Source organism: Mytilus galloprovincialis, chromosome 9, assembly GCF_965363235.1.
Source record: "Mytilus galloprovincialis chromosome 9, xbMytGall1.hap1.1, whole genome shotgun sequence".
NCBI lineage: Eukaryota > Metazoa > Mollusca > Bivalvia > Mytilida > Mytilidae > Mytilus > Mytilus galloprovincialis.
Window position 1 is genome coordinate 14,205,992 of NC_134846.1, and position 26,933 is coordinate 14,232,924.

The 26,933-nt window shown below is 33.5% G+C and overlaps 1 protein-coding gene across 1 annotated transcript; it reads left to right on the top strand.

The window, feature by feature from the left end:
• Positions 1-7,277: 7,277 nt before the first annotated feature.
• Positions 7,278-20,176, top strand: LOC143046492 (uncharacterized). Its single transcript, XM_076219648.1, has 4 exons — positions 7,278-7,623; positions 12,835-13,070; positions 14,556-15,108; positions 20,172-20,176. Exons 1-4 carry the CDS (start codon positions 7,422-7,424, stop codon positions 20,174-20,176), a joined length of 996 nt encoding a protein of 331 aa, XP_076075763.1. The 5' UTR covers positions 7,278-7,421.
• Positions 20,177-26,933: the final 6,757 nt, after the last annotated feature.

The window sequence follows — 26,933 nt, forward strand, 5'->3', positions numbered from 1 at the left end:
CAAACATATATATGCAGGAGCGGATCCAGCCACTTAAAAAAGGGGGGTCCCAACCCAGGTTAAAAACAGGGGGGTCAGCTATATGGCTCCATCAAATACATTGATCGGCCATAAAAAGGGGGGTTCCAACCCCTAGACCCCCCTGGATCCGCCAATGATGCACATACTATAAAAACAAATTTTAAAGCATGACTAGACCAAGACATGCTAGATACATAACATCTAAATCCATTTTGAGGTTCGGAATATCAGTGAAAAAAATAAAATAATAATAAATACTAGTAAATTTTTAAAAAATCAAGTGGATTTTGCTATTTATTTTGATTAATTCCTGCAAAATAAACAAATAAACTAAGTTTAGAAAAAGGTTTTAGAAATTTGGACAATAATAGCATTAGTTGATTGTAATTGTGTGGACAGTATCGATTGAAACTCGGGTGTTTGTCTATTTGCAGTCTTTGCAAAGCGGAAAAAAATTGATCAATCCAGATATATGCTCAGCTTTTAATTTTCTGAAACATTAAATGCACACATTTATCCATTATCACTGAACTAGTATACATATTTGTTTAGGGGGCAGCTGCAGGACGCCTCCGGGTGCGGGGGTTTCTCGTTGCATTGAAGACCCATTCGGTGACTTTCGGCTGTTAATTGTCTGCTCTAGTCTATGGTCGGATTGTTGTCTCTTTGACACATTCCCCATTTCCATTCTCAATTTTACACAAATAATACACGATGGTCTTTTAATGTAATTGGTTATTAAGTTAACAAACACGAAGAATCTTGTTGTATATATGCATATTTCATGTAGAAGGAAGCTTTGTGTAGATTTAGACGTTTGGCGGGAGAGTCAGTGGTTAGGTCCATTGGTATGGGGGTGTTTGAGAGGAACTCTTGTGTTCGGTATCGGGAACATTTAGAGAACACCCCTATCCAGTAAATAGTGAATTATCCCTGAGTATATAAGTGGGTGAGGATTGTAAATTGGTTTCTGTCGATGTTCTTACAGAAGACTGGCTTACAATAGTGAGTACGCTACATAGCTGCAAGTTTGATAGGAGGACAACTTGTACTGGGTACAAGTTGGTCTAACATTGAAAGTTGGTAGAGCAGACTGTCTCACTCGGAGGACAGACTGCAATAGTCCACATTAGTTGTTAGTGACAGACTGTCCCACTCACAGGACAAGTTGTTCCGGCCCGCACTGTCTGGTAGTGACAGACTGTCCTACTAGGAGGACAAGTTGGACCAGTCCGAACTGTCTGGTAGTAACATACTGTACCAGTCCGCACTGTCGTATAGGACAGATTGTTCTATTAGGAGGACAGGCTGTGTTATAATTATATTTGTGTATATATATATACATCTTCCTATATCTATATATAATAATGGTTCATTGTTACTTTGTATCGGCAAGGAGCTACTATATATATTTTGGTTCATTGTGAATAATATAGATAGCTATAGTTTTTGGTATTGACGTATTGTTTGTGGACAACTTGGATCCAAGTATTTACTGGAACGTTCGTTTAAGATATAAACGCCTGGTTACACGTTACAGTCTTGAAGTATAGATTCTGTGTATACTGACGTTGTTTATCATCTTAATAACTTGCTATATTGTTCTTTCATTTAGATATAGGAAGATGTGGTATGAGTGTCAATGAGACAACTCTCCATCCAAGTCATAATCTATAAAAGTAAACCATTATAGGTCAAGGTCTTTAACACGGAGACTTGGCTAACACCGACCAGCAAGCTGTAAAGGGCCCCCAAAAAAATTCTAGTGTAAAACCATTCAAACGGGAAAACCAACGGTATAATCTACATAAAAAAACGTGAAGCGAGAAACGAGAATCGCTTATGAACTACATTAACAAAAGACAACTTTTGAACATCAGATTCCTTTATTAATAGTTATCAAAGGTACCAGGATTATAATTTAATACGCCAGACGCGCGTTTCGTCTACATAAGACTCATCAGTGACGCTCAGATCAAAATAGTTGTAAAGCCAAACAAGTACAAAGTTGAAGAGCATTGAGGACCCAAAATTCCAAAAAATTGTGCCAAATATACGGCTAAGGTAATCTATTCCTGGGATAAGAAAATCCTTAGTTTTTGGAAAAATTCAAAGTTTTGTATCAGGAAATTTATAAAAATGACCACATAATTGATATTCATGCCAACACCGAAGTGCTGACTACTGGGCTGGTGATACCCTCGGGGACGAAACGTCCACCAGCAGTGGCATCGACCCAGTGGTGTAAATAGTTATCAAAGGTACCAGGATTATAATTTAATACGCCAGACGCGCGTTTCGTCTACTTAAGACTCATCAGTGACGCTCAGATCAAAATAGTTGTAAAGCCAAACAAGTACAAAGTTGAAGAGCATTGAGGACCCAAAATTCCAAAAAATTGTGCCAAATACGGCTAAGGTAATCTATTCCTGGGATAAGAAAATCCTTAGTTCTGTAATATTTTTTTTTTTGTTTGGTCTGTTTTTGGTGATATCAATTCGACGTGGCTCTGTACTTATGCATCCCGTCATTGTGTTGTTTGTATTATCTTCCATTTTTGCTTTAAATATGTGCTTTGTCCGTGTTACTTTCTGTGTTTCTCTGATACATATGACGTGGCTCTGTACTTAAACATCCCGCCATTGTGTTATTGTTCTGTTATAATTTTTGTATACTTTGAACGACAAACTAATTTTTATCCGTCTACCTGTGTGACGTTTATATTCTGACGTCAAACGCGCGATTCTGGGTCAGAGTTAATTTGTTAATCTAACCATTCGGACCCAGTACTTAAAATCTTTCAATCTTTTATGGGTGGATTTAACATACATAAATAAAATACAAAACTAATTAAGTAAGCAACGAACTAGGTTGTTAAATTTTATGTATGCCTTTTTGTGCTTGTTTGTTTTTATTGTCATTAAGATTATAACACAATGTTGACTGCTGTACCCCTATTTTTTTAACACTTTTACGTATTATGTCTTTTTGTTTTGTTCATGCATCGTTCATTTGTCGTTGTCGATATTAATGGAATTTGATGCGACTGTCATACACGTGAGTGGCTTAGCTAGCTAGAAAACCAGGTTCAATCCACCGTTTTCTACATAAGAAAATGCATGTACAAGGTCAGGAGTACGACAGTTGTTATCCATTCGTTTGATGTGTTTGAGCTTTTGATTTTTTCCATTTGATTATGATTTTACTTTTTTTTATTTACTTTAAAATTTACATCCAGAACTTTCCTTAATGCACCGATTTGCCTGTACTGAGATTAGGCTTTGTGACGAAAAAAACCCAGGCCATATTCGGCAAGTGCACGGGAGTGCTCCAAAACAATGGGAGGTTTAAACCTGTACAGCTACATACGTAAAAGGAAAGTAAGACATCGGAATTTCCCATATTCCTTGGTGATTCCACAACAAACAACAAACATGAAGTATTCGTCTGCACTGTTAGACGAATAGGAAAACACAGATTTATTTTTTGAAATCAAGATTTTTTTTATTGTGTAGTTTCAAACTTTAAGGTAATCTATTTTCCATTCAGTAGTGCAACACTTATTGTGGAAAATATATAAATGTTAACATGTAACCAGTGAGTCGTTTATGTTTATAAATATCGTAAAATGTAAATACTTGGATTCAACATGTTCAAACTGGACGGAATTAACAACGATCTAAAATACACTCGAACGATCGGTAAGAACATTTACTCTCGTTTATTCTTTAGTATTCTATGTTGTGTCATGTGTGCTCTTGTTTGTTTGTTCTTTTCATTTTTAGCCATGGCGTTGTCAGTTTGTTTTAGATTTATGAGTTTGACTGTCCCTTTGGTATCTTTCGTCACTCTTTTACAGAATTTAATCTATTATATATATATATAGCCCTGGTCGAATACTTCAAACTGTTTTTTGGTAGGGGTGAGCAGCTGAGACATCAAATACCCCACCCTATTCATATATTTTGTTTATTAAAAAATATACTATATATTCCTTGTCATATATATCAATTAACAAAAAACAGACACTCATATAGATATATTTAAATGTTTTAATCTTCTGATACACTAATTATAAAAAAGAAATGTGGTATGATTGCCAATTAATGGATAACTGTACACAAGAGACCAAAAATGACACAGACATTAACTATCATAGGTCACCGTATGGCCTTCAACAATGAGCAAAGCTGATACCGCATAGTCAGCTATAAAAGGTCCCGATATGACAATGCAAAACAATTTAAACGAGAAAGCTAACGGCCTTATTTATATAAAACTAGAGGCTCTTAAGAGCCTGTGTCGCTCATCTTGGTCTATGTGCATATTAAACAAAGGAAACAGATGGATTCATGACAAAATTGTGTTTTGGTGATGATGATGTGTTTGTAGATCATACTTTACTTATCATTCTTGCTACTTACAGTTTTCTCTATCTGTAATGAACTTGGCCCTTTAGTTCAGAGGAAAATATTTTGTAAAAACTTACCAAAATTTACCAAATTAATGAAAATTGTTAAAAAATTACTATAAAAGGCAATAACTCCTTAAGGGGTCAACTGACCATTTTGGTCATGTAATTTATTTGTAGATCTTAATTTGTTGAACATTATTGCTGTTTACAGTTTATCTCTATCTATAATAGTATTCAAGATACTAACCAGAAACGGCTAAATTTCTTTAAAAATTACCAATTGGGGGGCAGCAACCCAACAACCAGTTGTCCAATTCATCTGAAAATTTCAGGGCAGATAGATAATTACTAGATAAACAAGTGAACTTCCATGTAAGATTTGCTTTAAATGCTTTGGTTTCAGAGTGATGAGCCAAAATCTACATTTTACCCCTACGTTCTAATTTTAGCCATGGCGGCCATCTTGGTTGGTTGGCCAGGTCATCGGACACATTTTTTAAACTAGATACCCTAATAATGATTGTGGCTAAGTTTGGTTAAATTTGGTCCAGTAGTTTCAGAGGAAAAAATTTTTGTAAAAGATTACAAAAATTTAAGAAAAATTGGTAAAAAATGACTATTAAGGGCAATAACTCCTTAAGGGGTCAACTGACCATTTTGGTCATTTGACTTATATGTAGATCTTACTTTTCTGAACATCATTGCTGTTTACAGTTTATTTCTATCTATAACAATTTTCAAGATAATAACCGAAAACGGACAAAATTTCCTTAAAATTACCAATTCAGGGGCAGCAACCCAACAACACATTGTCCGATTCATTTGAAAATTTCAGGGCAAATAAATGTTGACTTGATAAACAATTTGACCCCCCCCCCCCTGTCAGATTTGCTCTAAATGCTTTGGTTTCAGAGTTATTAGCCAAAATATACATGTTACCCCTATGTTCTATTTTTAGCCATGGCGGCCATCTTGGTTGGTTTGGCGGATCACTGGACAAAATTTTAAAACTAGATACCCCAATGATAATTGTGGCCAAGTTTGGTCAAATTTGGCATAGTAGTTTCAGAGGAGAAGATTTTTGTAAAAGTTAACGACGACGGACGACGGACGTCAAGTGATGAGAAATAAAGGCAACAGTAGTATACCGCTGTTCAAAACTCATAAATCCAGGGACAAAAAACAAAATCGGGGTAACAAACTAAAACCGAGGGAAACGCATTAAATATAAGAGGAGAACAACGACATAACACCGAAACGTAACACACACAGAAACGGACCAAGCATCAGACAAAACACCACGAGAATAACAAATATAACATGAAAACCAAATACATGAATTTGGGATAGACAAGTACCGTGCCACGTCTGATCTCAATATCTCAAAAATAAGAGAAAACACAAACGACTCAACGTTAAAATGCAACACACACAGAAACGAACAATAATATAACAATGGCCATCTTCCTGACTTGGTACAGGACACTTTTAAAGGGGAATAAAAGTGGTGGGTTGAACCTGGTTTTGTGGCATGCCAAACCTCGCACTTTAATGGCAAAGTTAAATATAACATTGAGAAAAGCCACATTGGAATAATAAAGTTTAATTGGTTTGACAAATAGCTGATGCATTTACGACTGATGTTTAACCGCATCAAAAATAAATACAGACATCTGACTAGTTTCAGATACTTATGATATAATCCAACAAGTAATACTATCAACCTATTGATATATTTAATCTGAATTTCTCACCCTTTTCATGCATATTTCAGTGTAGTCTTTTGTCAGATTATACAATTCTGTATTACAAACAATATTTTGTTCATCTTATTTACCTGTCACCATTACCTGTCACCATATGTTCCCGGTCTCTTACCATTCGGGAACTCATCCCTTCTACTTTATCACTGTATGAATTTTCATCTCAGTCTGCATTATCCGACTATTTCTCTTGTATCATGCCTTACAACAGTCAATCATAGTCAGACTTGGACTCTGATGAACTGCTGTACAGCACTAATTTTCTCTTCCAAGTATCTGTTTCCTTCTCACTAATGCTATCTTCATCCTTCTTATTTTGAGATTCGATATGTCTCAATGAGTTCTTTGGCTTCACAGATATATGAGATAATGAATATCATGCATTGATAAATATGACACTGTTTATTACATCACATAAATGCTCCAATTGAGTTATGAAGAAGAACGACTGAAATCGACAATACATAAGTTTATAATATTCTAATACCGATAGGACGTGTCAGTGTCTCAACTCACTATTGACATGTTTGTGCGGTCTTAGATCTTTAGATACGAGTGTGCACCGGTCCATTCCCGATTGTGACTGAGTGTCAATTATCATGGCTGGTGATGCATGCAAATCAGGAGATGTTTGTCCAGTCTCGTGACATTTTCTCAATTTGTATATGTTACACAAATTTTACTTTGAGTATAGGCAATTTTTTTTAAGACTGAATATTTGCCGTTACTAGACCGGAGTTATATCTTTAAGTTGCTTTAACTTTACTTATTTCTACAAGTCAGATAAGATTTCACACGATATTCTCTTTTAACTACCAGTAACAATTTCAAATTTTGAAGAAAAAAGTCAACCACTAGATGCAAATAAAAGTTTACAGTGAACTGTATTGAGATAGATTGTTAATTTCCGAACTTAAGGCATTCTACCGTGTAGGATTAAACACTTTTTTGAGAGGTATTTGCTGTGAAAACTTGTCTAATACACAAAGTGTGAATATTATAACAAGATCACAGAGACTCTGATAAACCAGCAATAGTTAAACTACATAATTCTAGAAATAATTATGCTTGTAGGTGAATTCGTATCGAAAACATGTAGTTTGAGACTTGGAATTAGTGTGGGTACAGTACTGTTAGATAAGACCACTGTAGGATGGATCCGAAACAAGTATTCACTGTTTAAAGATACAAATTAAGGATATACACATACACTAAGAACCAACATGAGTCTGCCAGTAGAAGAGTCAAACTTCCTGAGATTTTACTTCCTAAATTTGAAGGTTTCTTCAAAGGCAGTAAGGGTATATTTTGATTCTGTCCATCCACCAGCTGGACTTGCAGGAGAACTTAGTTCTATTTCAACAACATTAAAAAGATTGCGATTTATAACGAAACAACAACTCAATACATTATACCCAAGTCCTGGTAAGTTATTAGTTATATTATTTATTTGTTGGCGGTAAAAAAAGAAATGAAAACAAAAAGGATATAATGTAAAATGTTAACTTTAATGAGACACACTTGGAAGAGACAAAAGTGAAATGTGAAATGGAAATATATGGTGGATGCTCATAAAATCAAATCATTGGAGGTTTTACAGAGCATAACAATGTCTAAATGTACTGTGTCATGACTTTTATTGTTAGCAAATTGTATAAAAGCATTTATCAAGGTCTTTACGACCTTACAATAGGCGATTCAATTTCTGAGGTCCCGGTAAAACTGAGTTCAAAGCTATTCTCTTATTTGCTTCATTAAATAAAATTGAAAATGGAAATGGGGAATGTGTCAAAGAGACAACAACCCGACTATAGAACAGACAACAGCAGGTCACCAACAGGTCTTCAACGCAGCGAGAAATTCCCGCACCCGGAGGTGTCCTTCAGCTGGCCCCTAAATAAATATATATATACTAGTTCAGTGATGATGAACGTAGTCTGTTGTTATTTATGTATTATTGCCATTTTGTTTATTTTCTTTGGTTACATCTTCTGACATCAGACTCGGACTTCTCTTGACCTGAATTTTAATTTGCGTATTGTTATGCGTTTACTTTTCTACATTGGTTAGAGGTATAGGGGGAGGGTTGAGATCTTACAAACATGTTTAACCCCGCCGCATTTTCGCGCCTATCCCAAGTCAGGAGCCTCTGGCCTTTGTTAGTCTTGTGTTATTTTAATTTTAGTTTCTTGTGTACAATTTGGAAATTAGTATGTCGTTCATTATCACTGAACTAGTATATATTTGTTTAGGGGCCAGCTGAAGGACGCCTCCGTGTGATGGAATTTCTCGCTTCATTGAAGACCTGTTGGTGACCTTCTGCTGTTGTTTTTTTCTATGGTCGGGTTGTTGTCTCTTTGGCACATTCCCCATTTCCATTCTCAATTTTAAACTACAAATTTCACACAAGAAACTAAAATTAAAAATAATACAAGACTAACGAAGGCCAGAGGCTCCTGACTTGGGACAGGCGCAAAAATGCGGCAAGTTTAAACATGTTTATGAGATCTCACCACACTAATACCTCTAGCCAATGTAGAAAAGTAAACACATAACAATACGCACATTAAAATTCAGTTCAAGAGAAGTCCGAGTCTGATATCAGAAGATGTAGCCAAAGAAAATAAACAAAATGACAATAATACATAAATAACAACAGAATACTAACAGTTAACTGGCATGCCAGCTCCAGACTTCAATTAAACTGATTGAAAGATTATGTCTTCATCATATGCATATTAGACACAATCCGTCCCGTTAGGGGTTTAGTATCATACCATCATAACATATATGAGAAGGAAATAACCCGTGTCATGCCAACAACAGGTTTTTAAATAAATGTGTTAAGTTCCGAAGCAAAGACCCTATAAGTGAATTAATATTAAGGTAGATAGGGTGTCTTCCTCCATTTTGGATTTTGAAATACTAGAAAACAAGGTCTAGATCTTTGATGAAATGTACAAATTTTTATAGTAGTAGGTAATTCATGTGTAATAATTTTCATTACAATATAGAAAATGCCATGTTTGATCATATTTATGATTGTATTTTACAAAAATAAGAATTCTTTTGTTTGATTAATTTTTTTCCAACTTTGTCAAATAAGGGGAAGCAACTCAAATACAAGGGCAGATAATTCAGATAGTGTTACTTTTACAATAGAATGTGTTAGAAATTTACCCATTTTTACACGTAGCAAGAAAACGAGTCCGGTGACCCCATTTTTTCCTTTTCTTATCTGAAAGCATAATATTGGAGCTATCTTCTCATATTTTATCTCAAAATTCTATGGTGTGGTTTGCGTTTTATGGCGGAAAAAGGGGTTTTTCATGCATAATCTATACAAAATCTTTACAATTTTGCACAACCAGTAATGTGAAAATAAGTCCGGTGACCCATTCTTTTTATTAATGTTATTAAACAAACAGGATATGAAATACATTGTGGCAAATCATTAAAAGATTCTATGGATTATAATTTAGACACCCCATCTACCTTAACGCCAAAATATGCAATCTTTAATGACATGACAACAGTATTGTAACTATATAACGTCTTAAATAAGTCTATTTAAAGGCTTTGGTATCTTCTGGGGTGAAAACTAACATTTTTGTGCTTTAAAAAGAATATTTCCATAAAAAATTGGATGTGAAATACCTGAACGTATAAGAAATCTGCATGGTGATCTATTCCTTATACCGATGATACAATTCAGTAAATGTTTTGACAAGTTTGTGATATCGAAAACCCTGTTGTAATAATTTTTCAGTAATTCATAATTTTTTCTTGTTTAAATCTAAAACATTGTTACATACACGAGCGAATCATACAAGTTGAGATGTATAAACACCGTAAGATGGTGACAAGGGAACGTCACCATCTAAAAATGAATAATTAATGATAGGAAATTAAAAATCATCTCTTTTATCATAAATTTTAGTATTAAGCTTTCCGTTAATGATATAGATATCAAGATCGAGGAAAGGGCAGTGGTCATTGTTAGTATTAGCTTTATTTAAAGTAAGTTCAACAGGATAATGTTTTTAGTATACATACTGAAGTCGTCATAATTGAGAGCCAAACTATCGTCCAAATATCTAAAAGTATTATTAAATTTTTGTATCAGATGTTGTTTCGATGGGTCTTTTCTGATTTTTGTCATAAATTGTAACTCATAGCAATACAAAAACAGTCCGCAATGAGTGTTGCACAGTAAGTCTCCATTGGAATTCCAATAACATGACGATATACGGAATCTCCAAAGCGAACAAAAATGTTATCCAGTAAAAGCTTATTTGCTCTGGATTCTTTAGCCGTGGATCTAGTGACCACTTTCAGTCTGGATATGACTTGCTTTAGGGAAATTGAAGAGTGTTATATTTTTACACTTTAGCTGAACCGGGTATTTTATCCCAAAACTTTTGTTGAGTTATAAGAACATGCGTCCCAAAATTGATCCAAACAAAATTTATGATTCCTTAGTTGCTCCATGTCTTCTGGTACCATTATATTGAAATAATATATAAGTTAAAAGTTTCTATATGTTATTCCATTTTGTGAATTACTGTAGTATCATTAATGACAAATGGATTTCAGATATTATGGGTGAGAGAAGAGAAGAAGTCACGTGACGAAATAAAGAACCAAACGAAATATTCATTTTTATGATACATATTAATGGAGGCAAACCAGAGAATCTCACAATCAAATACACCCGAAACCCAAACGTTAAAAAACATTGTATCCACGAAGAAATAAAAACCCAGTTAGTATATAAATGTTCCATCATTAATTCAAATAAGTTCTGCCTTTTTATGCATCACCATTTGGATACAGAGCATATCTATGAGTACCTATGTGTAAATCTGTTTTCAGGACGGCAAAGTAATGAGATAAATACTCTTTACCTAAAAACATACACCGTTAATATTATAAATCAGCATTGTAAATTCCTATGCAATTCTATACATATTATGATAAAAAAAATAGATAGTTTAGGTGTTTTAATTTAACTTTATTAACTGGAGGACTAAACAGATTAAACTTGTTCTCTTTTGTCCTGGCTATGCACACCTTTAGACCTGTCTTCAATGTTTGTAGAAATCTAGGACTTACCGTCTTCAATATGCATAAAACATAATCATACGAATCCCCATGGGCACTAATTGTGCCTCTTTGATAGCAGACTTGTTTTTGTACTGTTACGAATCAGTTTATGACTAAACTCAGTAAAGACCCGTCGAAATTGCATTTTATTGATAAATTCAACAACACTTACCGTTACCTTGATGATATTGTTTCGTTAAATAATCAACATTTTTCTCAATATACTGCTGACATTTACCCCAAGGAACTTACTTTAAATAAATCAAATTTATTCGGTAATAACTGTCCTTTCCTGGATTTATATATTTCGGTTTTAAATGGGAATTTAAACTCCACACTAAAATTTACGACAATAGAGACAATTTTTCGTTCCCTATTGTTAATTTTTCATCTTTAGATGGTGATGTTCCTTTGGCACCATCTTACGGTGTTTATATTTCACAACTTGTTAGCTATGCCCGTGTCTGTTGTGATGTTTTTGATTTAACGACGCAACTTATGTATTACTGGTAAATTATTAAACCAGGGATATCGTTACCATAAATTACTTAAAACCTTTACTAAATTTTTACTAAATTTTTCCATAGATATAAAGATTTGGTTTTGAAGTTTGGTTGTACCTGTAGAAAACTTATTTCAAACGGGATAGCACATCCTCATTTTTACGGTATTGTTGTTAACCGTGCCCGGAAATTTAGAAATGATCCATGTAAACTTGTCGCTTGGAGATTAAATTAAAACATAACTTAATATAACTAGTATGTTATATGCATATTCATGGATCTACAATCCGTCGATACCTGTAACTTGGCATTGCACAAGGTCATGTTTTTCTCTGGCTGTTTATGACGTCTTTAGACTAAATCCATTGGATGATGGATGTGTACAGATTGATTGTTTAGTCTTAGATGCATGATTTTTTTATTAGTGGTTAGTGGCTTTGAACTAGCTGTCAGATAACTGCGAGTACTCTCAGATCTGTTCATTGTGTCTTTTTGTGTCGGGATGTATAAGTACCCGGCCACGTCCACTTGCATTTTTGTACATCTGATGAGTTAAGCCTTTTTCAACTGATTTTTAGAGTTTGTTCTTATGTTGTACTGTTATACCACTGTCCCAGGTTAGGGGAGGGTTGGGATCCCGCTAATATGTTTAACCCCGCACCATTATTTATGTATATGCCTGTCCCATGTCAGGAGCCTGTAATTCAGTGGTTGTTGTTTGTGTATGTGTTACATATTTGTTTTTTTCTTTGATTTTTTTTACATAAATAAGGCCGTTAATTTTCTCGTTTGAATTGTTTTACATTGTCTTATCGGGGCCTTTTATAGCTGACTATACGGTATGGGCTTTGCTCATTGTTGAAGGCCGTAAGGTGACCTATAATTGTTAATGTCTGTGTCATTTTGGTCTTTTGTGGATAGTTGTCTCATTGGCAATCATACCACATCTTCTTTTTTATATATTGTATATCGCAATACACTTAATTACCGGTATGTTTAGAATGTATTTATATAATATTTGTTACAGCAAGTAATGTAAAGTCGGAACACTTTGATACTACGTTGATAGTTTGCCTATTAAGGAATTTGCCACCACTTGAATCTGCCCCTGTTACCGGCTGGGATGACTTACCACACTCAGGTGATAAAAGTATAGGTGCAGACCTTGCTAGATTTAAATGGTACAGAAACAAGTTAGCACACCATGAGGATGGAAAATTGTCTCATACGGAATACAATCAGTATTGGGGAGATTTAGAAGGTGTAAGTTTACAGATCTTAATCACACTTAAAATAATTACTTCCAATAAAAACTTTATTGGGAAACATTTATCCGAAATAAATGCGTATCTCTAATTAGAGAACATGCACTTGACAATGAATCAGAAATGAAACATACGACCAATAGTTCAGACATGTGAATAAAAGTTCCATAAAAAAAACCGACATATTTATCGGTAATCGAGTAGAACCAAGTGGTTATAAGCACAAAATAATAATATTATTTTCGTACTTTGTCTGCGGGGATAACGACATTTTCGTCATGAAGGTAATCAAGACATGACATGTTAAGCATCACCCATTCAGTTTTTAATGCTCATTTGTAATGACGATTTGAAAGCCTTTGCCAATTTGAAAAGAACATCTCCATCTTTATTCTCCCATTTTCATCTTGATGATTTTGTTGGCCAATACTTTAAAGTTATGTTTACAGATAACAGATTATTACCTACAATACTATTTTCGTTCCTTTACCTCGATATTGTTGACAATGTACACGATGTATAGGTGGTTGCCCAACTATATTTGCATAGGTAACTTGCACATGTCTTATTAGGAGGTTTAGACTTGAAGTCATCAATATTGAGAACATGCAACATGTTTTCCTAGTTGAGAAAAAATATATATAAGGTAAACAAAGGCAACAGTAGTATACCGCTGTTCAAAAGTCATAACTCGGGTAAGCGGAACATTAGAAACACTGAACTGCAACAAAAACAAACTCAAACATAATAATTAGAAACAGATTATTTAATAACCACTGCCATATTTCTGACTTGGAACTGGACATTTTAAGAAAAAAATGGTGGGTTGAACCTGGCTTCATCGCTAGCAAAACTTCCCTCCTATATGGTATATAATTTGACATTACAATTAGAAAGATCATATCATTGGGAACATGTGTTGAAGTTTCAAGTTTCAAACTACCTAGACCAAAAACTTAACCTGAAGCGGGACAAAGGGACGGAAAAACGAACGGACACACACCAGAAAACATTATCCCCCTCTACTATCGTAGGTGGGGCATACATTATTTCAATGCCAACCGGCTGTTTTGATAGCTGTTAGTTTGTATTAATTAGATGTTGATGTTTAATACTGGATTTAAAACATAATTTGTGCAAAGTTTCAAAAGAAGCAATGCAGATGATATGCATACTTGTTTATAAAAAAATAAAATCACAATGAAGATAAGGTCATGAATAACGCAGATTGCCATTTTTTCACGAGCAGATACATTGAAAATATTCATCACCTTCACCAATCTTCACAAGTAGCTTGAACACTTATACTTATCGTTCATCTTAATACAATAAATCCACAAAAAAAAACTAGTACACTGCGGATGATCACGAATCTACAGTATTCCAGTTATTTTGTCCATTTATATAGAAAAAAAAACAAATTAAGTATAAGAACATAATTTAACTTGAATACTAAACCTATACATTTATTATTATTATATAGGCCATTGGACGATTAGGTGGACCATCAATGCTGAAGGAATCACAGTCTGCACAACATGTTGTTTTGGACAAATCCCTTAAAGAAATGTTGAATATGATAAGAAATAATGAAAAAGATATTCAGGACCTACATGTATCACAAGAGAAACACACCATCATGATCAATGATCTTCAGACTACAATTGACAATCAAAAGACCATTAAGGAACAGCATGAAAATAAAATTCAGGAGCTGAATGATTCCATTCAAAAAGGAGAGTCCCAGACACAAACTGTTACTTCTGAATTGTCCGCATACAAAGGATCCATACAAAAATGCACAGAGGAGATTGAACACTGTAAGAAAGAAATAGACAAAGCGGAACTTTTAATTAAAGGGATACAAGAAAAATCTATGGACAAACAGAACCTGATTGGTGATTATACACATCAGTTATTCAGATTAGAGTTTAACTTTGGAAATAAGTTTAAAGAAATTGATGAACAGTTGGCAACTTGTAGAAAAGAGATTGATGATATTAAGAAGAAACATCATAATGAGGATGTCACATCAGGTAATATTGGTTTATTATTCAGTAATGTTTTAGTATTATTGCTGCAAAATATAGCAAAGGACATATTACAATTGTTAGAATAAATAATATTTGTTAAAATTTTCTTTTTCTGGGGAAAATGTGATTGCCGTAACTGCAGTCACGTATATCAAAAGATGGTGGACGATTTTTTCGATTTCGTAATAATGTATTATACTTTGTTATTTGTGTCTTTTCTTGCGTAATACTAAATTTTAAACTGAAATTCTAGCGGTTGTTTTCATACTTCAACCGCTAAATGAAGAAATAAGTCGTTCGAAAAAAAATCGATAATATGGGTAAATGAAAAGACTGATATCTGTAACCATGGTAACTGTGATAAACATTTAGAAAAAATATCCGTAACTGGTGAATTTTGTTTTCATTCATTATCTTCGATTTGATAGATCGGACGAGCATTTTTTTTCTCGAAAATTTAAGTGTCTAAAAGTCGAAAAAAAGATTAGAAATTTATCGGAAACGTGAAAATGCATGCCCACAATATTATCACAACATAAGAAAATTACCCATTCAATAAATTGCAAGTGAATGCAATCAAAAAGATATATAAGCAATCTGGTATACGTTTACATGCCTTTAATTGGTCTCAGCACATCCGTGGTGATGACTACACCAGAGCATGGGTTAAACGAGAAAAATTTGAGCCTTGTCAGAATTAGCAAAAACAATCAGGTCTCTTATAAAAGAATTAAAAATAACTGAGCCCTCTGGTAAACCCACACACAAGATATTTGGACGAATCTTAAGTCTTCTTCTTAATCTTTTATTTAAGAACTATCGAATTAGACTATTTACCGGATTTGTTATAATAGGAGCAACACGACGGTTGCCACATGTGGAGCAGGATCTGCTTACCCTTCCGGAGCACCTGAGATCACCCCTTGTTTTTTGTGGGGTTCGTGATACTTCTTCTTTAGTTTCCTATGTTGTGTCATGTGTACTATTGTTTGTATGTTTGTCCTTTTGATTTTTAGCCATGGCGTTGTCATTTTATTTTCGATAAATTTATGAGTTTGACTTTCCCTCTTATATCTTTCATCCCTCTTTTAAGTACTTTATGGCTCAAATGAATATTACATTGAACAATAACACTAAGAACTTTTGTTGGTGTTCGAAACATAAGATTCAAAAACTCCATATAAGTACAACGACGGATCATCTGCATGTTCTGCAAAGGAATTATTCATCTGTCATTCAAGAGTTTGAAGAAACTACTAAAACTTTAAAAAATGTCACCAGTATCTGCAGTGAAAGTTGACGAATCAAAGTTATGTCAAAGAAAGTCTCGTCCTTTAAAAAAAATGTCATTGGAAGATACCAAGACCTTGTTGATAAATATTCCATATCAGCTTCACAAATAACACATTATATAGTCTTAAGTATAAGTTCTAGGTAATGACGTCATTTGTCATCTTATGAGCAATCGATACAGTTTAGATGCCACGATTTGTTTTTTTATGAAAATTTTATATTTTCACTTGGTCAATTCAAATATGTCATTCAAAAAACATACTTTCAGATGCTAATTTTAGCGTAAAATGGGGTTCGATCGAAATACATTTACCTCAAAATCGATTTCTTGGACATTTCTATTCTTTTTGTTTCAAAGTCATATATACATGCAGATTTTTGTAAACATACGGAACATATCCCCTTAATTTGTGTAAAAAATCTTTATAACTTATGATTAAATTTCCAAAGTCTTAGGCAAAAAAGAAATTTTCGTTCAGTATCGAGTAAAATGTAATTTAAAAAACAACAGTCCATGTACTCGTTTTCAAGATAACGATTGAAATCACTCGAAAAGTGTATCTTATACCGACTATTCGCACTTTGACGTCGTGATGGTTTATGTTACATACCTTGTAACTGTATCGGTTGCCCTTTATTACTTATTATTGTATTTTTAGCTCACCTGGCCCAAAAGGTCAAGTGAGCTTTTCTCATCACTTGGCGTCCGTTGTCCGTCGTCCGTCGTCTTCTGTCGTCGTCCGTCGTCGTCCGTCGTCGTTTACTTTTACAAAAACCTTCTCCTCTGAAACTACTGGGCCAAATTTAACCAAACTTAGCCACAATCATTATTAGGGTATCTAGTATAAAAAATGTGTCCGATGAATAAAGGCAACAGTAGTATACCGCTGTTCAAAACTCATAAATCCATGGACAAAAAACAAAATCGGGGTAACAAACCCCATCCATCGATGACCCATCCAACCAACGAAGATGGCAGCCATGGCTAAAAATAGAACATAGGGGTAAAATGTAGATTTTGGCTTATAACTCTGAAACCAAAGCATTTAGAGCAAATTTGGCATGAAGTTAAATTGTTTATCAACTCCATATCTATCTTCCCTGAAATATTGAGATGAATTGGACAACTGGTTGTGGGGTTGCTGCCTCCTAATTAGTAGTTTTTAAAGAAATTTAGCCGTTTTTGGTTATTATCTTGAATACTATTATATATAGATAGAGATAAACTGTAAACAGCAATAATGTTCAGCAAAGCAAGATCTACAAATAAGTCACCACTACCAAAATGGTCAGTTGAACATTTAAGGGGTTATTGCCCTTAATAGTCAATTTTTAACAATTTTCAAAACTCACCCTGTGTGACCGAACACTTATTCTTATTGGAGTTATCTCCCCACGTCCCCTTTTTCTTGTTATCGCTATATTTCTAAAACCGTAAAAGATTTTAACAAACTGTTTTCCCCAACTTGTTTGTCTAATCTTAAGAATGATTTGGTTTATTTGACTGGAGTGATCGGATGACATCTTATGGGAGTTATTTCCTTTTGAAAATTTAAGATAGGCGATATGTTGAATAAATTCACACATTATAAAGTCGTAGAGGCCTAAAGTGTTTTGATATGGAGTCCTTGGTCCATTTGGCGGAAATTGAGGTCAAGGTAAAAAGTCAAGGTCATGTTTTAAATTTTGAATTTTGCTTGTTATTTCTATTCAAAAGAAACCGTAACAGTTAATGTTATGATGTGTTTTCCAAATAACTGTTTATGATAAGGCACAACTTCAACTCATTTAAGTTGAAGTGTTTTGGTCAACCCTTATAGGAGTTTTCTCCTCTTTTGTATTTGAAATCGGTATTTCTCCACAACCATACAAGTGATTGACCTGGGGTCTTTTGATTTGAGATCACTGACCTATTTCTTTGAAATTGAGGTCAAAAGTCAATTTGACGTTCTAGATTTTGACCTTTGATTAAAATTCTGTCTTGTTCATTATAAAACAATTAAGTCTTCTGCATATACCTATTAATCTTATTTTTTTTATATCAGTTTGAAGTACCAAACTACATCAACAAGGCGTGACATTTTCTAACATCGTTTTTTAAATTTCATTCTTGTTATCGAGGTGAGAATACCTTCAATTGTTCTCTGAAGAATTGATTTTGTTCTGGTTATTAAGTCTTTCTACTTTTCTGTTGAAAGACTTATTGTATTTGTTCTGATTATTATTATTAGGTCTTTCAACTTTTCTGTGGAAAGACCTATTGTTTTTCTTCTGATTATTAAGTCTTTCCACTTTTCTGTATTTGCCCTTATTATTATTATTTTTTCTTCCGCCAAATTTCACCCTGCTAAGGCACACCATCTTCTTTGTAAGAGTTATCTCCCTATTCACTGTTTACTATCTGTGCATCTCCTTCGTAACAAAAAAAGATAGTGACAAATTTCTTTCTACAAATTGTTCGTTACATCCTCAGGAGTTTTTAGCTAATTTGGATCGGAGTGATTCGATGAAATTTTATAGGAGTTATCTATCCTTACACAATAAATTTGTCGGTATGTGTTGTCAACTCATCAACCTTAAACCGTATAAGCCTGTGATATTTTTATTTGAGGCCCATAGGTCCTAACTTAGAAATTGAGGTCAGGTCAAAGGTCAAGGTCAAGTTCTCAATTAACTGATTACTATAGACTAAAAATTACTTCCAACAAACCGGAAGTGGCCAATTATCTCCCATTCTATATACAAAAGTATATAGAAACTATATATTTTTGGAATCAGGAAGGGACATTCATTTCACCGGAAGTAGCATATTATCTTCCTTATATCACTCATTAATATAATTAAACCATTATTTATCGCATCAGTATGAAGAAACTATCTTATCAAAATTTCTTTGATGTGGAAAGACTTTCAATTGTTCTCTGAACAATTGGTTTATAATTAATTTTTTTTCTTCCGCCAAATTTTGTTATTGCGATAAACATTTATTTCGCTATATGTCGCTTAGATATTTTTATGTTGTATCATACAGTGTTTGCGCTTTTAAATTTCACCCTGCTAAGACGAACAATTTTCTCTGTAAGAGTTATCTCTCTATTCACTGTTTATCATCAGAGTGCATCTCCTTTGTAACAAAAAAAGATACCGACAAAGTTGTTTTTACAAATTGTTCGTAATATCCTCAGAAATTTTTGGCTAATTTGGATCAAAGCGATTCGATGAAACTTTATAGGAGTTATCTGCCTTTTCCAAATAAATTTGTTGGTATGTTTTTTTTAACTCATAAACCATTAACTGTATAACCCTGGACTGTTTTTATTTGAGGCCCCTGGGTTCTTACTTAGAAATTTAGGTCAAGGTCAAAGGTTAAGGTCAAGTTCTTTATGTTGACTTTTCCTTGTTTTCTCAAACATCTTTAAAGATATGTATAAAAGAACAACTTGTTCTTTTATACATATCTTTAGTCAAGTGCAAAATGTTGGCTTAATTGTGTAAAATAGATATTACATTTGGTCTGAAACAATCTAATGGCATCTTATATGAGTAAGTGCCCCTGAAATGTGTAATTATCAGGTTTATTGATTATTACTTCAACTTTGTTCATTATATAGCCATATGACCTTTACCAAAATGTTTGGTGGCATATGACCTTGAAAAATGCCAACCGGAAGTGACCTTGAGAAAACTGGAAGTAGCTATTTTTGCACATATTTCATGAAAAAGTACTCGGAATTCATATATTTTGTAATCTAAATACATTTATACTACTGTAGACTAAAAGTGACTTTTGATAAACCGGAAGTGGCCAATTATCTTCTGGTTAAAAAATAAAAGTACATAGAAATTTTAGATATTTTTGGAATTACTGTTAAAGAAGCTATCACATGAGACTGGAAGGGTCATTAACTATACCTGATGTAGCGCATTATCTCCCTTATTTAACTCTTTTTTGGACCTTTTGGATTATAGCTCTTCATCTTTTTTATAAGCTTTGGATTTCAAATATTTTGGCCACGAGCATCACTGAAGAGACATGTATTGTCGAAATGCACATCTGGTGCAAGAAAATTGATACCGTTAATTTTATTAACTCAAAACCATTCATTTATAAAATCAGTATGAGGAAACTTGCTTCTTTTTATAGTTTCTTTGATGTGGAAAGACTTTCAATTGATCTCTGAACAATTGGTTTTTAATTAAGTCTTTCCACTTTTCTGGGGAAAGACGTGGAAAGGCCTATTGTTTTTCTTCTGATTATTTTTTTTTCTTCTGCCTAATTTTGTTCTTGCGATATATGTTTGTTTCGCAATATGTCGCTTAGATATTTGGTATATGATATCTAACAGTTTGTTAGCTTTTGAAATTTAACGTGTGTAACCGAAAACTTTTCTTTTTAGGAGTTATCTCCCCAAATACTGTTTTCCTTGTGTCCAGTACTCCTTCGCAACTGTAAAAGATAACAACAAATTTATTTTATAAAATTGCTCGTTATATCCTTCACATGATTTGTCCTATTTTGACCGAAGCAATTCAGATAGTATTGGAAGTAACATTTTTCAAACAGGAAGTAACCAATTATCCCCTTTATTGAAAAAATATTGTATAGAAACCATATATTTTTAGAATCAGTGTACAATAAACTATCATTTGACCATGGATATGACATTTTAAACCTAATTTTACTACTTTTTTATTGTAAAATTCATGGTTTTTGGTGGAAAGACCTTCAATTGTTCTCTGAACAATTGGTTTTTATTTTATTTATTTTTTCGCCTAATTTTGTTTTTGAGATAAATATTTGTTTTGCAATATGTCGCTAAGATATTTGGTATGATATCAAACAGTTTATGGGCTTTTGAAATTTAACCTGCGTAACCGAATACTTTTCTTTGTAGGAGTTATCTCCCCAAACACTGTTTTCCTTGTGTCCACTACTCCTTCGCAACAGAAGAAGATTAGGACAAATTTATTTTATAAAATTGCTCATTATATCCTTCGCATGATTTGTCCAATTTCGACCAAAGCAATATGAATGCTCCATATGTGAGTTATTTCCCCTTATGTATTTGATATAAGTGATATGCATTTCTATCTTATAAACCATAAGCGTTAGAGACCTAGAATCTTTTGATTTGAGGTCCTTGGTCCAAAAAAATGAAAATTTGGTCAAGGTAAAAGGTCAAGGTCATATTCTGATTTTTGAATTTGGCATAAAAAAGGGAGTTTTTTCCCCTCTTGTATTTAAAAATTTGTGTATGGTGATATAACTCATTAACCAAATATAATAAAGACATATGGCCTTTTGATTTCAGGTTCCTGGTTTATGACCTTGAAATTGATCTCAAGGTCATATCTTAATTTGACGTTCTAGATTTTGACCTTTGCTTTTACCTCATATGTATACATGATAAAGCCATGAGAAATTTGGCAAAAGATATCAAACCATTAAACCTTAAAAAAAACAACCGGAAGTGACCTTATGTAAACCAGAAATAGCTATTTTATATACTTTATTGATATAAAAGTATATAGAAGCAGATATTTTTGGAATCAGTGTCAAGTAAATATTCAAATATTTTCGGAAGTTACATTTTTCAAACCGGAAGTAATAAATTATCTCCCTTATTCAAAACATATTGTATAGAAACCATATGTTTTTGGAATCAGCGTACAATAAGCTATCATTTGACGATTGAAATGACATTTTAAACTTAATTTTTACAACTTTCATATTAAAATACATTGTTTTTGGTGGAAAGACCTTCAATTGTTCTCTGAACAATTGGTTTTTAATTATTTTTTTTTCTATCGTCTGAGATGCTTTTTTGTTTTACAACATATCGAGTGGATGTTTGGCTAATGATGTTGTACAGTAATGGAGGTTTCAAAACTCACCCTGTTTGACCAAACACTTATATTCTTATAGGAGTTATCTCCCCGTGTTCCTCTTTTCGTGTTATCGCTATATCTCGAAAACGGTAAAAGATTTTTTAACAAACTGTTTTCACCAAATTGTTCGTCTACTCTTATGAATGATTCGGTTAATTTTGACTGGTGTGATCGGAAGACATCTTTTTGGAGTTATTTTCCTTTGAAAATTTAAGATAGGCGATATGTTGGATGAATTCATACGGTATAACTAGTAGAGGCCTATAGTCTTTTCATATGAAGTCCTTGGTCCATTTGAAGCTGTTACAGTTAATGATATGATGTGTTTGCCAAATAACTGTTTACAATAAGGCGCAACTTCAACCTATTAAGTTGAAGAGTTTTGGTTAACCCTTATAGGAGTTTTCTATCCTTATGTATTAGAAATCAGTATTTCTCCACAACCATACAAGTGATTGACCTGAGGTCTTTTGATTTGAGATAACTGACCTATTACTTCAAAATTGAGGTCAAGGTCAAAGGTCAATTTGACGTTCTATATTTTGACCTTGCTAAAAATTCTTTCTGGTTCATTATAAAGCAATTAAGTTTACTGTATAACATGTATAAATCTATTAATCTTATTATTTTCAAATCAGTTTGATTTACCACATTACATTAACACTGAGTGACATTTTCTAACATCGTTTTTTAAATTTCATTCTTATTATCGAGGTGGAAAGACCTTCAATTATTTTCTGAATAATTGGTTTTTAATTGTTTATAGGATATCTATTTGCCATGCCCAGAGGGCCAAATGAGCTTTAACTTAACTCGGTCGCAATCATCATTGGGATATGTATGTGTCCGATGACGCCGACATCCAACCAAAATGACATTGCTACAAATAGAACACAGGGGAACAATGCAAGTTTTGTCTTATAACTTTGAAAACATCATAAATATAGAAAATATGTTGAGCTCTTCGAATTGTTAATTGACATCAAAACTGTCAGACGACTTTATATATATACACATGAAAAAAAGTATTGCAACACCTTGATTTATTTAAAACTTGAAAAATCAGTCTCTTATTTTGGATGGAATATGATAATAGTTATCAAAAGTACCAGGATTATAATTTTATACGCCAGACGCGCGTTTCGTCTAAATAAGACTCATCAGTGACGCTCAGATCAAAATAGTTAAAAAGCAAAACAAATACAAAAACCAAAAAATAAAATATTTGTAAAATAATATTGAAACGTAGTACGAAAAAAAAAATGTATGAAAAAAAAAGATTTATCTAACCAAAATTTTTATAACAAAATGAAGTGTTTTTTGTACAAAAAAGGGCATTTTACAACTTTTACTGTAGTCGAACTTTACAATGTCAGCAATTCCAAAATTAATCTTTAGATGGTTGTACACATCATGGTTGATCGTTATACGCCAAAGAATTAGCACTTTGTGCGCAGCCTCCATTCAAACAAATAACCGCATCTTAACGTCTTCTGATTCCTGCCGTAAGTCGACTAATTTGTTGCTAAGCTAGCAGCAACCATTCTTGACGAAGGGTATTGTTTATTTCATGACGTGTTTGAACTGGGGTGTTCTTTTGTGCAGTTTACGCGTGTCCCATATATGGTCGATATGGTTCAAATTCGGGCTACGATTGGGCCAAGGAAGATAAACCGAATTCCATTGGACGACGCTAATTTCCAACCTTGGTGAGCTCTGCACTATATTGGATACGGGTATCTGTGTGTCTTTTCGTAGGCAAAGGTCCCTGAAATGGTATTATCGCACGATAACCAGTAGCGATGAGCCGATCTCGAACAGTTCTTGTTTAAAGGCTCCTGTATGGTCATCATTCTCTTTCTAGGATTGTATTGTTTGCAATGGGTTTCCTTCTGACCAACCTTCATTATGCTTTATTGACCCTAGCAGATGTTATAGGGGGTCTTCTTGACCTCGGAAGGTCTTTAACATCGTTTCTTGCCTGATTTTTATTCTCAAAACGACTTATAGTGGAATGGTGATGACCAACAATACGTGCAATTATCACAGCGACAAACCTGCTTCCCTCATGCAGGATATCTGCCATCTTGCTGCAAGTATGGGTTGTGGATGACCAATTACAAGGTGTCAATAACATACATTTTTAAACTTGGTTATTTTAAGTATTGAAAACAATGAGGATAAAACATCTGTTTTATTGTTTACGAGTACAGTAGCTGCATGTGCAAATAAGAACTGATAGAGTCGATATTTATTGATTAAACTCAGGTGAAATTTAAATAATGTTTAACTAGTTCTATTTCAACAAATTATTTAACAAAAAAATGAAAAGAGTTTTTTTATTTTGAATTTGAATTTGGTATTGCAATACTTTTTTCCATGTGTATAGAAGTTTTTGCCCTAAAATGAAAAAAAAAACATTTACAATATTATTATATTTTTGCTATTAATTATCTTGAACCTATATCATATCGAAAGAAACTTTAAGTTGTAAACATTTTAATTTAGACAAGATCTGGGAATAAGTTTGCAAGGCCGAAACTGTCAGTCGCCTCTTTATAAGAGCTATTGCCTTTTGATGACGTTTTTTTACCGTTCTTGCGTTGTTTACTATTATAAGGGTATCACCAGCCCAGTAATCAGCACTTCTATGCTGACATGAATTATCATTGATATGGGGACGAAGTCCCCTATTACAGTAGAAAATTCAATAAAAAAAAAAATCGGGAAAATTTCCCGAATTTTTCATTGTACTAATGAACTCAAAATCGTTCATTTTTTTTTTGTCGCGTTTTTTAATTTCCGGATCTGCGCAGAACACATAACTCTATTTCCTTCTTCCGGTCTTGTTGTCGTGAGACTTTGATTAGTCTAGTAAAATATAGGAACTCAAGGAACACAATACCAATATATTTCATTTTTAATCATTCTTTGTCTTTGGTATGAATAAACGTTACCTGATGATGCATTGCGTTTCTTTGTTTACATTGAACATGACGTCATAACTTAAATAACGTCACAAGTAAAATCCCTAACAACAGAACCAAAATCGGAAACGTTACGGTATGTCCGTTTCTTTTTTTAACAAATATTTAAGTTACAGAAATTAATTTAAACAAACTTCGTCCCCATTTACAGGTAATGCCTGCCTCATATTATGGTCAAATTTATAATTAATGTTTACAAAATTTTTGATTTTTTTAAATACTCAGATTTTCTACCTCAGGAATAGCATGAATAGATTATCTTATCGGTATTTGGCAAAACGTGTAGGAATTTTGGTCCTCAATGCTCTTCAACTTCGTACTTTAATTGACCTTTTTAGCTTTTTTGGATTCGAGCGTCACTGATGAGTCTTTTGTAGAAGAAACGCGCGTCTGTCGTAAATACAAAATTTAATCTTTGTATCTATGATGAAAATATCAGATTCTTTTGAAGATTATATCCGGCATGAATTATCATTGATATTGTCATATTTATAAATAAACTGTCTACAAAAACTTTTGATTTTTTCAAATACTCAGATTTTCTACCTCAGGAATAGCATGAATAGAATACTTTAGCTGTATTTGGCAAAACTTTTAAGAATTTTGGTCCTCGATAAAGCATAAGCATAAAAGATTTATTTAAAGTCGGTTATACATATAACAATACAACATAAGCTCTGTAGAGCTTTTATCCGACATTGTATTTAGAATGATGCTCTTCAACTTCGTACTTTAATCGGCCTTTTAAACTTTTTTGGATAAGAGCTTCAGTGATGAGTCGTTTGAGAGGGTTAGCGCTATAAAACCAGGTTATTCCACCATTTCTACATTTGAAAATGCCTGTACCAAGTCAGGAATATGACAGTTCTTGTCCATTCGTGTTTGATGCGTTTTGTTATTTGATTTTGCCATGTGATTATGGACTTTCCGAATTGATTATCCTCTAAGTTCAGTATTTTTGAGATTTTATTATTTTTGTAGACAAAACGCGCGTCTGTCGTAAATACAAAATTTAATTTAGGTATCTATGATGATTCTATCTTAAAACATGTTCGTATACTACTGGTGCCTTTATTAAGGACACATTTGGAAAATAACAGATTCTTTTGAAGCTTATCTCATCCTGCACTAAATCAATTTTATAGACGAATAAATATTTAACGGGAAGGATTGTGCCTGATGTTCATATGATGAAATCATAATCTTTCAGTCAGTTTAATTGAAGTCTGGAGCTGGCATGTCAGTTAACTGCTTGTAGTCTGTTGTTATTTATGTATTATTGTCATTTTGTTTATTTTCTCTGGTTACATCTTCTGACATCAGACTCGGACTTCTCTTGAACTGAATTGTAATGTGCGTATTGTTATGCGTTTACTTTTCTACATTGGTTAGAAGTATAGGGGGAGGGTTGAGATCTCACAAACATGTTTAACCTCTCCGCATTTTTGCGCCTGTCCCAAGTCAGGAGCCTCTGGCCTTTGTTAGTCTTGTATTATTTTAATTTTAGTTTCTTGTGTACAATTTGGAAATTAGTATGGCGTTCATTATCACTGGACTAGTATATATTTGTTTAGGGGCCAGCTGAAGGACGCCTCCGGGTGCGGGAATTTCTCGCTACATTGAAGACCTGTTGGTGACCCTCTGCTGTTGTTTTTTATT